The sequence below is a fragment of the Macaca thibetana genome, chromosome 20 (assembly GCF_024542745.1).
Source record: "Macaca thibetana thibetana isolate TM-01 chromosome 20, ASM2454274v1, whole genome shotgun sequence".
Taxonomy (NCBI): domain Eukaryota; kingdom Metazoa; phylum Chordata; class Mammalia; order Primates; family Cercopithecidae; genus Macaca; species Macaca thibetana.
The window spans coordinates 24,064,899-24,078,009 of NC_065597.1; the positions used below are offsets into that span (position 1 = coordinate 24,064,899).

The following is a 13,111-nucleotide window of genomic DNA, read 5'->3' on the forward strand; positions in this document are numbered from 1 at the left end:
GGCCCCGCCCCCTGCCGGAAGTGGCTGCGGCGGGGGCGGGGCCTGCAAGCTGGGCCCCGCGTCCGTGCGGGAACCATGGCGGCCTCGGAGGCGGCGGCGGCGGGGTCAGCGGCTCTGGCGGCGGGTGCCCGGGCCGTCCCGGTGGCCACGAGAGGAGCCGCCGCCGCCGCCTCGGGCCCGTGGGTGCCCCCGGGACCCCGACTGAGGGGCAGCCGGCCGCGGCCCGCGGGGGCGACGCAGCAGCCCGCGGCCCCCGCGCCGCCGGCTGGGGAGCTGATCCAGCCGTCGGTGAGTGAGCTGTCTCGGGCCGTGCGGACCAACATCCTGTGCACCGTGCGCGGCTGCGGCAAGATCCTGCCCAACAGCCCCGCGCTCAACATGCACCTGGTCAAGAGCCACCGCCTGCAGGTGAGCCCGACGCGGCCGGCGGCCGGCGGCCCGGGCAGCTGGGCCTGGCTCCAACAAAGCGCCCGGCGCCGGCGCGCGAACCCGGCCTGGGGGGGACGAGCGCCCTGCGCGCCGCCGCTGCCCCGCCGGCCTCTGCCCGCCCCGGCCGGAGGCGGCTGTCGAACCCTCGCGACTGGCTCCGCAGGTGCGGCCTCTGGCGGGGAGGAGGAGCCGGGAGCCCCGGGTCTGCCACACGCGCCGGTTCCCTGGCCCCGAGGGTTGTGCCGGGCGCCGGCCCAGGCATTTTACACGTTTTTGCCCGTGACTTCTCACGGCAGTTTGGCGACGGACGCGTCGTCTCCATTATATTAATGAGAAACAGATTATGCAACAACCTAGGTGATGCGGGGCTTTAAACCGGGGCCTCTGGTTCTGAAGCCCTGTGCTTGCCACCACACCCACAATTCCGCCCTTAGGTGCTGCCCAGTGGACTGTATGTGCCAAAATAACTAGAAGAGAGGGTTTTAAATGTTCTTACCACCAAGAGACAATACGTTTGAGGTCAAGGACACGTTAAATACTCAGACTTGATCACTGTGCAGTGTGTATGTGCATCCATGCTGCACACTGCGCCCCATCAGTAGGAATGATTACTGTGTGTCGATTAAGAATAAAAAAATGTTTTAAAGGGGCGGTAGGTTTGCCTCTAAACACCATCGGTCAGTTTCACGGTGTTGCTAAGATCAGCTCAGGATTGAGACCTAAGGGAAATTGCCCCTGTGGCTCTTCTCTAAGAGGGGGACACAGTAAATACACCATGACAATAGTCTGAACAACCCTCCATGTTATGCAAAACGGGGCTGTAATTTTCAACCCCGGGACACATCTGTGACAAGCTTATTAAAAATCCAGATGTCCAACCCCACCCCAGACCTATTAAGTCATAATCTCTCAGTCATTACAATGGCAAGTTTCCTTCCACCACTCCAGGCCAGCAGTGACGTAATTCAAAAGCGCAAGTCATTGAAAGCAGTTCTGCGAATATGTAGCTTTTGATGATCAGGAGTAAATTTAGAGTACCCAGAGTATTGCATGTTCTGTCTGCGCGTAGTCAGGCTTCTGATAAGAATTTCACAGCAGAAAACTCTGAGGTTGTAGTCTCTAGTAGGACAGATGTGTCGCCAATGAAGGGTGATCTGCTCTTACCACCATCTAAACTGAGGTACAACAACGTTCTCAAATGAAGATCAGGGAGCCAGTCAGGAAATGTACTTGAGGTATGCTGAAGAAGAGCCTGCAGGTAGGGCTGAATTGTTGGACTGAAAAGCTCTAGGTTTCTTTCAGCACACAAGTGTAACTCTGGGAATGGCTTTCAACCTATTGTTTTGTTTTCATACTAAATTTTAACTGAATCCTTTTTTTCCCTGTTGTTTTTGTGTTTTTTTTGTTTGTTTTTGAGACAGAGTCTCACTCCATCACCCAGGCTGGAGTGCAATGGCGCCATCTCAGCTCACTGTAACCTCCACCTCCCGGGTACAAGCAGTTCTCCTGCCTCAACCTCCCTAGTAGCTGGGATTACAGGCACCTGCCACCGCACGCTGCTAATTTTGTTTTGTATTTTTAGTAGAGACAGGTTTCACCACGATGGCCAGCCTGGTATCGAACTCCTGACCCTCGGGTGATCTACCCATTTCGGCCTCTCAAAGTGCTGGGATTCCAGGTGTGAGCCACCGTGCCCAACCTAAATCCTTTATTTAATCATAACTTAGAATGAACTATTTCTTAATAGTTTCTGTTGTTCCTTTCTGTGGACTTGCTGTTAGGAGCTCTAGCTGTTTAAAAACCCTGGTAAACATCTGTTGAACATAAAGATACCATTTACTTTTCAGGACTGGTTAGTATACAGTAGGTTTGTTTCAATTATGTTGGGTTTTTTGTTTTGTTTTGTTTGAGACAGTCTCACTCTGTCGCCCAGGCTGGAGTGCAGTGGCGCGATCTTGGATGACTGCAACCTCCGCCTCCCAGGTTCAAGCGAGTCTCCTGCCTCAGCCTGCCTAGTAGCTGAGATTACAGGTGCATACCACGACGCCCAGCTAATTTTTGTATTTTCAGTAGAGATGGGATTTCACCATGTTGGCCAGGCTGGTCTTGGACTCCTGACCGCAAATGATCCACCCGCGTCAGCCTCCCAAAGGGCTGGGATTACAGGTGTGAGCCGCTGCACCCAGCCAGGGAAAACTTTCTTTTTTAGCAGGAATTATATCTCACCAGATCCATCACTTTTTTTCTTGACAAACAGACTGACTTTCCTGTCTTGTCCTGGCTTTCTAACCACAGTGCCCAGTGGCCCCTGAGCAGCTGCTGTCTTGGTGTCTTCCTTTAATGAAGGTGGTCTGTGTGACACAATAGCTATCTATATGATGGTGCCCAGTATGGTGATCCGTACCCTCAGTCTGGGTACTACATAGAAGGCTCTTGAGGGTCTTGCTCTGTTACCCAGGTTGCTGTCAGACTCTTGAGCTCAAGTGATCCTCCTGCTTTAGCCTCCCCAGTAGCTGAGACTATAGGCTCAGCCACCATACTCTGCCTCAAACATTGTTTTTTGTTGTTGTTGTTTGAGACAGTCTCACTCTGTCACCCAGACTGGAGTGCAGTGGCATGATCTTGGCACACTGCAACTTCTGCCTCTCAGGTTCAAGCAATTCTCTTGCCTCAGCCTCCTGAGTAGTTGGGACTACAGGCATGCTGCACCACGCCCGACTAATTTTTGTTTTATTAGTAGAGACAGGGTTTCGCCATGTTGCTCAGGCTGGTCTTGAACTTCTGACCTCAAGTGACCCGCCTGCTTCAGCCTCCCAAAGTACTGGGATTACAGGAGTGAGCCGCTGCACCAGGCCTCAAACATTATTGTTGATACCTGTTTTCAAAGTACTGGAAGGAGGGAGAGGTAAGGACAAGGAACCGGGAGGATGCCTGGCTGGGAAGCTATCTTAGGTTTTAAGAGCTGTGTTGACCAGAGACTCCACCTACATTCTGCCCTGAGTATCTCATTGGCAGGTTTTCTTATAGGCAGTGGAAATTTTCAGTCTTGGTTACAGCTGCTTGCATAATTTCTTTCATTGTTTATATATTTTCTAGATTATATTTTCTTCCTCTCCCCACTAGTTGCTGTATGGTTCTTATTTTATTCTAATCTTTCTTCCCAAAACACCCCACCCGCAACCAAATCTTCCCTTCTTAACATAAATGATGAGCAAGCCCTACAGAACGAGGATGGGTGAGAGTGAGGAATTGGATTGCAAGCTGTAGAGTATGTGCCGCCTTCTGGTTTGATGTGGGTGCCTAAGGTATATGGCCATATTCCATGTCTGTAAGGAAATCCAGAAATCTAGCCCAGCCTTGTGTACGGTGGGATTCATGGAGAAATGAAAGCTATGAAGATTCAGGGGCAGGAAGAATAGAAGTAAATGCACATTTTTTTACTACTAGAAATTCTTTTGTTCCTTGCGTATGAAAGCAGTGAGTGGACAGGCGGGCACTTAACCTCTTATCAAGCAACATTTCTATTTGTAAAACATGGCTTAGAGGATTTTGTGTTATTTTTAGTTCAGAGGTTTGCTTTTAATGATTTGCCAGAAATTTTTTAAGGAAAGGAAAGGTTCCAAGTTGCTCTATAGACTATATTGTGCAAAGATTTCTAATTTTAAATTTAGAATAAGATGACAAAGCAAACTGTTTCCTTCTTGGATGCTTTCTCGGAAGGCAGTCAGGTGGTGCTAAAGTAGCTAGAAAGACAGTTTTTCCTAGTTTTTGCTATAGTTCTTACAATCCTTTCTTTTCACCCTCTACTCTTCAACTGTGTGTTCCTTTTCCTCTTGTGTGTTTTCTTTCTGTCTTGTTACTGGATTGTTTCCTCTCATAGGTTCTTTATTCAGTTATGCGCACAAAAGATACAGTACAAAAAGTCTAGTGCATTTTAGTCTTGAAAGTATATAGAACTTCAGAATAAAAACACCACTTTCTCACTGAAGTTCCATTTTATCATGCCATTGCCATTTCTCATCTCAGCCATCCTACCCTTGAGCTTATTCTCTGAGGACAGAAATGGGAAGAAGGCTCCAAAAGCAGCAGGTGGGGCTGGGAGGAGGCTGCTGTGCTGGCGAGTGGTGGGGTGTTGGCTCTCGGAAAGCAGGAGCATGGGCAGTGTCAGCTTGTTGCCATGACAGTGAGGTTATTAACATCCACTTTGACTGTCTTTAGTGGTCTCTTCCCCAGGCATGATAGTTTTGGCTTAGACGGCCACCTGAAGAGATTCAGTATAATGCTACCAGTTTTTATTAAACATTTATTCTGTTCAAAACATTCCCAAAGGCAACAGAAGATACAGATAAATCCCTGCCCATGAAAAGGTGTGGGGCATTAGAATGCATTCTCTTAGGTGTCATGAAGTAATGAGAGAAGACAAAGTAGTTTGAAGCTCCGGAGTAAGGGACTTCGGGTATCCCAGGCTCAAGAAGTTGGGACTTGAACAGTACGGGGGTGCTGCTGAAAACGTTTGAGGGAGGTAATGACATGATCGAAGCTATACTTGAGAAAGGTGAATCTGATAAAGTATGAGTGAAAAAGAGACTGAAGGTCTAGAAATTAGATTAAGAGGCTAATGACAAAATCCACATAAATAGGAGGACTTGAATGAAGGGGCACTGACAAAGAAGAGGACAGGAGATAGTAAAAGGCATTCAACGATGAGAGCACACACTACGGGGGAGCATGAGGGAGGTTGGAAGGGATAATGAAAGGATTACCGAGCATCACTGACAATGTCTTCAAAATGAGCAGGAATCTTGTAGTGATCCTAATCTGTGGTTTTATGGAGCATTTCACAGCCTAGGAACATACAAGGGGGATATCTCCCTGGAATGTAAATTGACTAAGAGGAGTTCAATAACGGTCAAATGAATGCAGGATTTTAGAGTCTTGCTTAGTATTCTCACCACATTTCATTTAATCTACTCATAGTCTTTTTCTCTTACCGCTAACACTAGATGGAAAAACTATGTTAATTAAAAGTATTTCACAAAATGTGCTTGTTTTCAGTCATTCTGTTTCCACTCCAGCCTGTTGTATTGGTTTTTTGAAATAATTATTTAAAGTAATTTTCATTTTGCAGGATGGCATAGTCAATCCAACAATAAGAAAAGATTTGAAAACTGTACCGAAATTCTACTGTTGTCCAATCGAAGGCTGCCCCAGAGGCCCTGACAGACCATTTTCTCAGTTTTCTCTCGTAAAACAGGTACTATATACTTCTCTGAGGATGAGATACAGATGCTATAAACCTATTGTGCATTCTGATTACTTAGCAGACATAACTACAGAATCGAGTAGACAGCTGCTTGTGAGAGGAGATGCCTGCGTGTCTCCCAGTTGGTATAAACCTGAGTATGCTGTCACACAAGTGGAAGGAAAAGCGGCTTGGTCTGGAGGGAATATGTCTAGAAGTGAGTTAAAATAGAGAGAGAATAAACCAGTTCAGCAAAGAATGAGAACATGTTTGCCCGCAGATTTCCTCTGTGAGTCTGCATACCTCCGAGGGCTGAGAGCAAAGGCACAAAGGAACTCTTCTTCCCAGGGGAATAAGAACCTGCAGAATCCAGGAAAAGAATCGTTTTGGAAGCCGCAATCTTAAGAGGAGGGAGGGCCCCAGTGACTGGGACAAGAGGTGATTCAGAACTGGAAGAGATTGGCATCTGAAATGTTCCCCCGCGGGTCTGCTGGTGGGTGTCCGAGAAGAGCATTGGAAAGACATGTTTTTCCTGCCCACAGCACTAACAGATCAGAGTGTAAATGCTGGGGACCATAGTTGTTTCCAGAACAATCCCGTCACTTTTCACAAAGCAAAGCAACAGGAAGAGGCATATATATAATTTTAACTGCAATGTGCCTGCTTTTACATTCTTTTGACTTGGACTGCTGTATTTTCTATGTTTTTATATTAACAGTGTAAAATCATTATTTGGGTGGATGATGGTTTCTGAACTGTTTTGACCAGTTGCTGTTTTTCATCTTAATCCCTTCTGTGTTCTTCCTAGCACTTTATGAAAATACATGCTGAGAAGAAGCACAAATGTAGTAAGTGCAGCAATTCATATGGTACAGAATGGGACCTGAAAAGACACACAGAGGACTGTGGCAAGACCTTTCGGTGCACATGCGGCTGTCCCTACGCCAGTAGAACAGCATTGCAGTCCCACATCTACCGAACGGGCCACGAGATCCCTGCAGAACACAGGTGAAGGGAAAGAAATGATGGCACAAAAGTTAGTAGCTACGCGAAGCATTTCAGATGAAACATCCTGGAGAGCCAGTGGTGTGGGAAGAAAAAAGGAATCCTAGAAAATGTGTGACGTCAAAGAAGGAAGCTTTTGAAAATGGAAGCAGGTCTTGCAAATGACCCATGTCTGGGCCTGAAATTTTGACTCAGTTTTTTCCCGTTTTTTCTGCTAACCCTCTTTGAGGGTCCGTTGTTATTTCCATTTGAAAATCTCGGCTTCTAGAATTTTCTATTAGAGGGAACCAAACTGCCAATGAATAAATTTTATCATGAAACTACTTCATTTAAAGGTCAAATTTTCATTTAGTGTGATAGCTTCCTGCCTTAGAAATGATAAAACTTGCATTATGTAAGTCTTTTAGCTTCTTTTGGCTTAAAGATCTGAGTTGAGTTCTAGTACTTAGATCTTAACAAAAAAAAGGTATGCTTCCCTCTTTTTCTGTTTGCATGTTTCTGAACGTTCACCTGCCATAATAGGACCAACTCCCAGAGTTGCGAAAGAAGGGATTTATCTTGTCTGGGTTGAATATGACCTCTGCTATAGAGGGAGGAAATGACATTTGTCAGTGAGGATAGAGTGTCATGGTCAAAGAAAGTTGTATTTTAAGGTTTTCTTTTTGCTCTGTCATTGTTTTCAGGGACCCACCTAGTAAGAAAAGGAAAATGGAAAACTGTGTGCAAAACCAGAAGTTATCCAACAAGACCATTGAATCATTGAACAACCAACCAATCCCTAGACCAGACACTCAAGAACTAGAAGCTTCAGAAATAAAACTAGAACCATCTTTTGAAGACTCTTGTGGCTCTAACACTGACAAGCAGAGTCTTACAACACCACCGAGATATCCTCAGAAGTTGCTTTTACCAAAGCCCAAAGTGGCTTTGGTTAAACTACCCGTGATGCAGTTTTCTCTCATGCCTGTCTTTGTGCCTACAGCCGACTCCTCAGCCCAGCCTGCAGTGTTAGGTGTTGATCAGGGCTCTGCCACAGGAGCTGTGCACTTACTACCCTTGTCAGTAGGAACCCTGATCCTCGGCCTAGATTCAGAGGCTTGCTCTCTTAAGGAGAGCCTACCTCTTTTCAAAATTGCTAATCCTGTTGCTGTTGAGCCAATAAGTACTGGTGTTCAAGTGAACTTGGGTAAAAGTCCATCTAATCCTTTACAAGAACTGGGGAACACATGTCAAAAGAACAGCATTTCTTCAATCAACGTGCAGACAGATCTCTCTTACACCTCACAAAACTTTATACCTTCTGCACAGTGGGCCACCGCTGATTCCTCTGTGTCATCTTGTTCTCAAACTGATTTGTCGTTTGATTCTCAAGTGTCTCTTCCCATTAGTGTTCACACTCAGACATTTTTGCCCAGCTCTAAGGTAACTTCATCTATAGCTGCTCAGACTGATGCATTTATGGACACCTGTTTCCAGTCAGGTGGGGTCTCCAGAGAAACCCAAACCAGTGGGATTCAAAGTCCAACAGATGACCATGTACAGATGGACCAAGCTAGAATGTGCGGAGACATTTTTGAGAGTGTTCATTCATCATATAATGTTGCTCCAGGTAACATTATAAGTAACAATTTAGTAGCAGAGACAGTAACTCATAGTTTGTTACCTCAGAATGAGCCTAAGACTTTAAATCAAGATATTGAGAAATCTGCACCAATTATAAACTTCAGTGCACAGAATAGTATGCTTCCTTCACAGAACATGACAGATAATCAGACCCAAACCATAGATTTATTAAGTGATTTGGAAAACATCTTGTCAAGTAATCTACCTGCTCAGACATTGGATCATCGTAGTCTTTTGTCTGACACAAATCCTGGACCTGACACCCAGCTCCCATCTGGCCCAGCCCAGAACCCTGGAATCGATTTTGATATTGAAGAGTTCTTTTCGGCCTCAAATATCCAGACTCAAACTGAAGAGAGTGAACTTAGCACCATGAACACGGAGCCAGTTTTGGAGTCACTGGACATAGAGACTCAAACGGACTTCTTACTCGCAGATACCTCTGCTCAGTCCTACGGGTGTAGGGGAAATTCTAACTTCTTAGGCCTTGAGATGTTTGACACACAGACACAGACAGACTTAAACTTTTTCTTAGACAGTAGCCCTCATCTGCCTCTAGGAAGTATTCTGAAACACTCCAGCTTTTCCATGAGTACCGATTCATCTGACACAGAGACCCAAACTGAAGGAATTTCTACTGCTAAAAATATACCTGCTCTAGAAAGCAAAGTTCAGTTGAATAGTACAGAAACACAGACCATGAGTTCTGGGTTTGAAACCCTGGGGAGCTTGTTCTTCACCAGCAATGAAACTCAAACAGCAATGGACGACTTTCTTCTGGCCGATCTGGCCTGGAACACGATGGAGTCTCAGTTCAGCTCTGTAGAAACCCAGACTTCTGCGGAACCACACACAGTCTCCGACTTCTAAAACTAACAGTGGAGTCCGTGTGTGAAACAGCATCTACCATTTCTTCTGGAGTAAAACTATGGACTAGGGACAACAGTATTAATTCGATTGAATGTAGTTGTTGATGCAGTTGCTTAGCTTCTTTGCGATTCTTTGCCTTTTGAACTTGTAAACAGAAATTTGTGTATAAATGTGAGTATATTATAAAGTTTGAGATGTTGATCTAAATTGTTTTTGTGTTGCCTACATTTGCCTTTTCACAGCTAGTCTTTTCATGTTAAAAAAAAAAAATGTATTTCATACCTTTAAAACCTATAGCCATTTAGCTGAAGCCCAGCTTACCAGGTTGAAGGGTACAAACTTCTCAAATCTTCAAAACATTTTAGTCAAAGTGCAATATACTTAAATTTCACCTAAAATATCTTTGGCGTGCTTGTTAGAAATTCCTGATTCCTGTTACTAATCACTAAAGAAATGGGATGCTGCCACCGTAGGATTTAAGCAGTGGTGCTTCTGTACTCTTAGACTTCTGCTGCCTGCACCTTCGTCAGCTTTGACGCCTCTTTTCTGATTTAAAGACACCAAGGAAAACTACAACTCTCTTTAGCTTTGAAGCAGTTTTCATGTAATCAATGCCACCTCTTCCCTACATGAACTATTGATACCAGCATACAAGTGTATAGCACTTTACACACAAGAGGTTTATTGATGTAAAATTGTCAGCTAGGGAAACAGCAGCGGACCAGGCGTGGTGGCTTACCCCTGTAATCCCAGCACTTTGGGAGGCCAAAGCAGAAGGATCACTTGAGCCCAGGAGTTCAACACCAGCTTGGGCAACATAGGGAGACTGTGTCTCTGGAAATTTTTTTTTTTTTAATTCGCCAGGCATAGTGGCATGTGCCTGTGATCCCAGCTACTTGGGAGGCTGAGGTGAGAGGATCACTTGAGGAGGCTGGGGCTGCCATGAGCCATGATCATGGCACTGTACTCCATCCAACCTGGGTAACAGGGCAAGACCCTGTCTCAAAATTTAACAAACAAAACCCAGCAGCAAGCACCTAGTGTAGTGTTCCTGCTAAATAAGAGTAGGTTATCCAAACCATGAGAACAGGGAGTTACGGAAACAGGCCTATGACCTTATCTTGCCTGTGAAGATCCTTTCTGCTCTCCACAGTAGGCCAGAGTTGGGGGCTCTGGAGCTGTTTCCCAAAGTGCACCCACAGGCTGGATCTGAGTTTTGTCACTCAAAAGCAAGAAGAAAAGTGGGAAAGGGGCATCCCCCATTAGATTTCAATACTTTGCACTTCTACTAAGCTTGATAGGACAGGAGTGCAATCTACAATTATTTTAAAGTGAATTTCCTTCCATCCACCATTCTTTATCTTTTTCTTGAATAAGAAAAGATATCTAGCAAGGATATTACTTGTGCCTTGAGGCTAGCAATTACAGGATAGATTCATATAAAATACGGTATTCTGTATTTTTTTAAGAGAATAATACCAAACAGTCTTCAAAGAAAACAAAGAAGGTGAAGACCTGTTGCTTCAATGATCAAGAATGCTTTCTGTGTTTTGAGGTGGGAGCATGATCAAGTATACTTTGGGGATTTTCTGTATTTAGGAGATCTTGGATTCTTAATTGTTGGCTAAGTTCCAGTCAAATAGGAATCAGTGCAGTCTGTAAGTTCGCCACATTCACTCACACACACACACACACACACACACACACAAATGCTCCTTTCTGTGGTACATGCTTGTGTTACTGAAAGCTAAATCCTCAAAACCTAGTAAGGGGACTAATGATTCATTAAAGTAAATTGATGGTTTTGCTACTAATTCCTATCCCATACATTTGATACAAAAGAAGTGTTGGTAATGGATAAATAACATACCCTGGGCAGATGAACTCAACCTAGTAGGTGAGAGTTTGCTTTGGTCACAGTTGCCTATGAGTGTGGGTTTCAAACAAACATAAAGCCTTAACTTAGAATTTCATTATGTTTTAGAATCATCACTGCCTTAATATTCAAGCTTCTATTTAAGTCCTCCTAATAAAGGAGAAATGCATGTTTATGGCTGTTTTGTAAATATAAATGGAGTGATCTATGGCTTAAAAAATTTTTTGTTTCTGTGATGTTTGTAAATCTAGCCAATAGAGTTATTTACAGAAAAAATTGAGCATGTAATAATACAAGAACTGTTTCCCCTCAAAACCTGAACTTGAATTATTTGTAAAAACTGAAATTTAGTGATTAAAGAGAAGCCAGAATTGTACCTTTTTTGTGAATTCTTGAACCTACTCATAAATATGACTTATTTTATTGCCTTAAGTTTTCACACTCATTGTCTTCTGAAAGCCATATGATAAAATGATTTTATTTCATCATACCCAGTTATTTTCATTATTGTTTTTCTTTTGTTCATGAAAATATGCTAACAATTTTCCTAGAAAAGACATTCCAGGTAATACCAGCCGGATAGCTGACTATAGGTCCCTAACGCTTGTTGCATCCATAGAAAAGGACCAAAAGAATGAATAAAATACATTTTGACTACAGTATCTAAAAGAAAATGAGGCCTGGCACGATGGCTCATGCCTGTAATCCCTTCACTTTAGGAGGCTGAGGTGGATGGATCACCTGAGAACAGGAGATCGAGACCGGCCTGGCCAACATGGTGAGACCCCATCTCTACTAAAAATACAATAATTAGCCAGGCGTGGTGGTATGCACCTGTAATCCCAGCTACTCGGCTGAGGGAGGAGAATCACTTGAACCTGGGAGGCAGAGGCTGCAGTGAGCCAAGACTGCACCACTGTACTCCATCCTGGGTGGCAAAGTGAGACTGTCTCACAAAAAAAAAAAAAAAATGCTGGAGAAGGCCAGGCACGGTGGCTCACGCCCGTAATCCCAACACTTTGGGAGGCTGAGGTGGGCCGATCACGAGGTCAGGAGATCAAGACCATCCTGGCTAACACAGTGAAACCCCGTCTCTACTAAAAATTAAAAAAAATTAGCTGGGCGTGGTGGCGGGCACCTGTAGTCCCAGCTACTCAGGAAGCTGAGGCAGGAGAATGATGTGAACCTGGGAGGTGGAGCTTGCAGTAAGCCAAGATCATGCCACTGGACTCCAGTCTGGGCAACAGAACGAGACTCCATCAAAAAAAAAAAGAAAAGAAAATGCTGGAGTATGTCAGGGGAGTGGTGGAGAACCTGTGGTACGCAGAGACTCAGGATGGCCACAGAGAGAAGGACGTGAAACACCCTGCTCTGCCACCCCATCTCCCCAGTCAGGATCAGCTCAGAACCAAGACGGATTTCTGTCTGGGGGAAAGAAAGGCAGAAGGTCGCCAACAGGTCCCATTGCCACCACAGACACCTGTAGTCTTTTCTGCTGGGGAATCCTGCAGTTCTCTCAGGCCCTGAGCCCAGTTTAGAGAGCTGCCTCAAATTTACATGGCCGTGTTACTGCAGAGAAGAAGCCCACATTGTGACCCAAGCTGCTACAGCATGGCATCATTTTCAAACTGGACCCACTGCTCTAGGGGACAATAACCACTGCATCTCTCCATCCCTGAGGCTCTGCTGTCACTGTACCATCTCACACACAGTAGTGCAGCATCCCCCAGCTGAGGTGCTACAGCTCCCTACTCCTTGGGAACAAGCTGCCCAAGAGGTGCTCCATCTTACCCATCCTAGAGGCAGCACAGTCCTGAACTCAACTACTCAGAACCTAGGCCTAGCAGAACAGCCATGACCCTAGCACCCAAGCCCATGCAATGCCCTGCCTCCAAAGGAACAGGAAGTCTTGCTCAGCGGGGAAGCCAAGCTCAAGCCAGTGGACCAGCCCAGCATCCCTCAGCATGCAAAAAGCCTGATACTCCATCCACAAAGGAGCCATACTCAACCCAGTATGCCAGCCACACAGTCTCCTGCAGCCTAGGCCATTGAGGCACTTGCAGGCA

At 45.2% G+C, this 13,111-nt stretch overlaps 1 protein-coding gene across 3 annotated transcripts; it reads left to right on the plus strand.

Moving 5' to 3' along the window:
* Window positions 1-32: 32 nt before the first annotated feature.
* On the plus strand, window positions 33-9,376 carry ATMIN (ATM interactor). 3 transcript variants are annotated; one of them, XM_050773194.1, is made up of 4 exons: window positions 33-408; window positions 5,558-5,683; window positions 6,480-6,679; window positions 7,360-9,376. In XM_050773194.1, exons 1-4 carry the CDS (start codon window positions 76-78, stop codon window positions 9,167-9,169), a joined length of 2,469 nt encoding a protein of 822 aa, XP_050629151.1. In that variant the 5' UTR covers window positions 33-75; the 3' UTR covers window positions 9,170-9,376. The 3 variants fall into 3 exon arrangements, with proteins under 3 accessions (XP_050629151.1, XP_050629152.1, XP_050629153.1); XM_050773195.1 differs by lacking the exon at window positions 33-408 and adding an exon at window positions 651-1,687; XM_050773196.1 differs by lacking the exon at window positions 33-408 and adding an exon at window positions 1,724-3,334.
* The last annotated feature ends 3,735 nt before the right edge of the window (window positions 9,377-13,111 follow it).

Bases quoted from the DNA above. Each gene is read 5' to 3' on its own strand.
- ATMIN (XM_050773194.1), top strand. From the start codon at position 76: ATGGCGGCCTCGGAGGCGGCGGCGGCGGGGTCAGCGGCTCTGGCGGCG. The intron at 409-5,557 runs GTGAGCCCGACG...TTCATTTTGCAG, and splicing joins TCAAGAGCCACCGCCTGCAG to GATGGCATAGTCAATCCAAC. The intron at 6,680-7,359 runs GTGAAGGGAAAG...CATTGTTTTCAG, and splicing joins GAGATCCCTGCAGAACACAG to GGACCCACCTAGTAAGAAAA.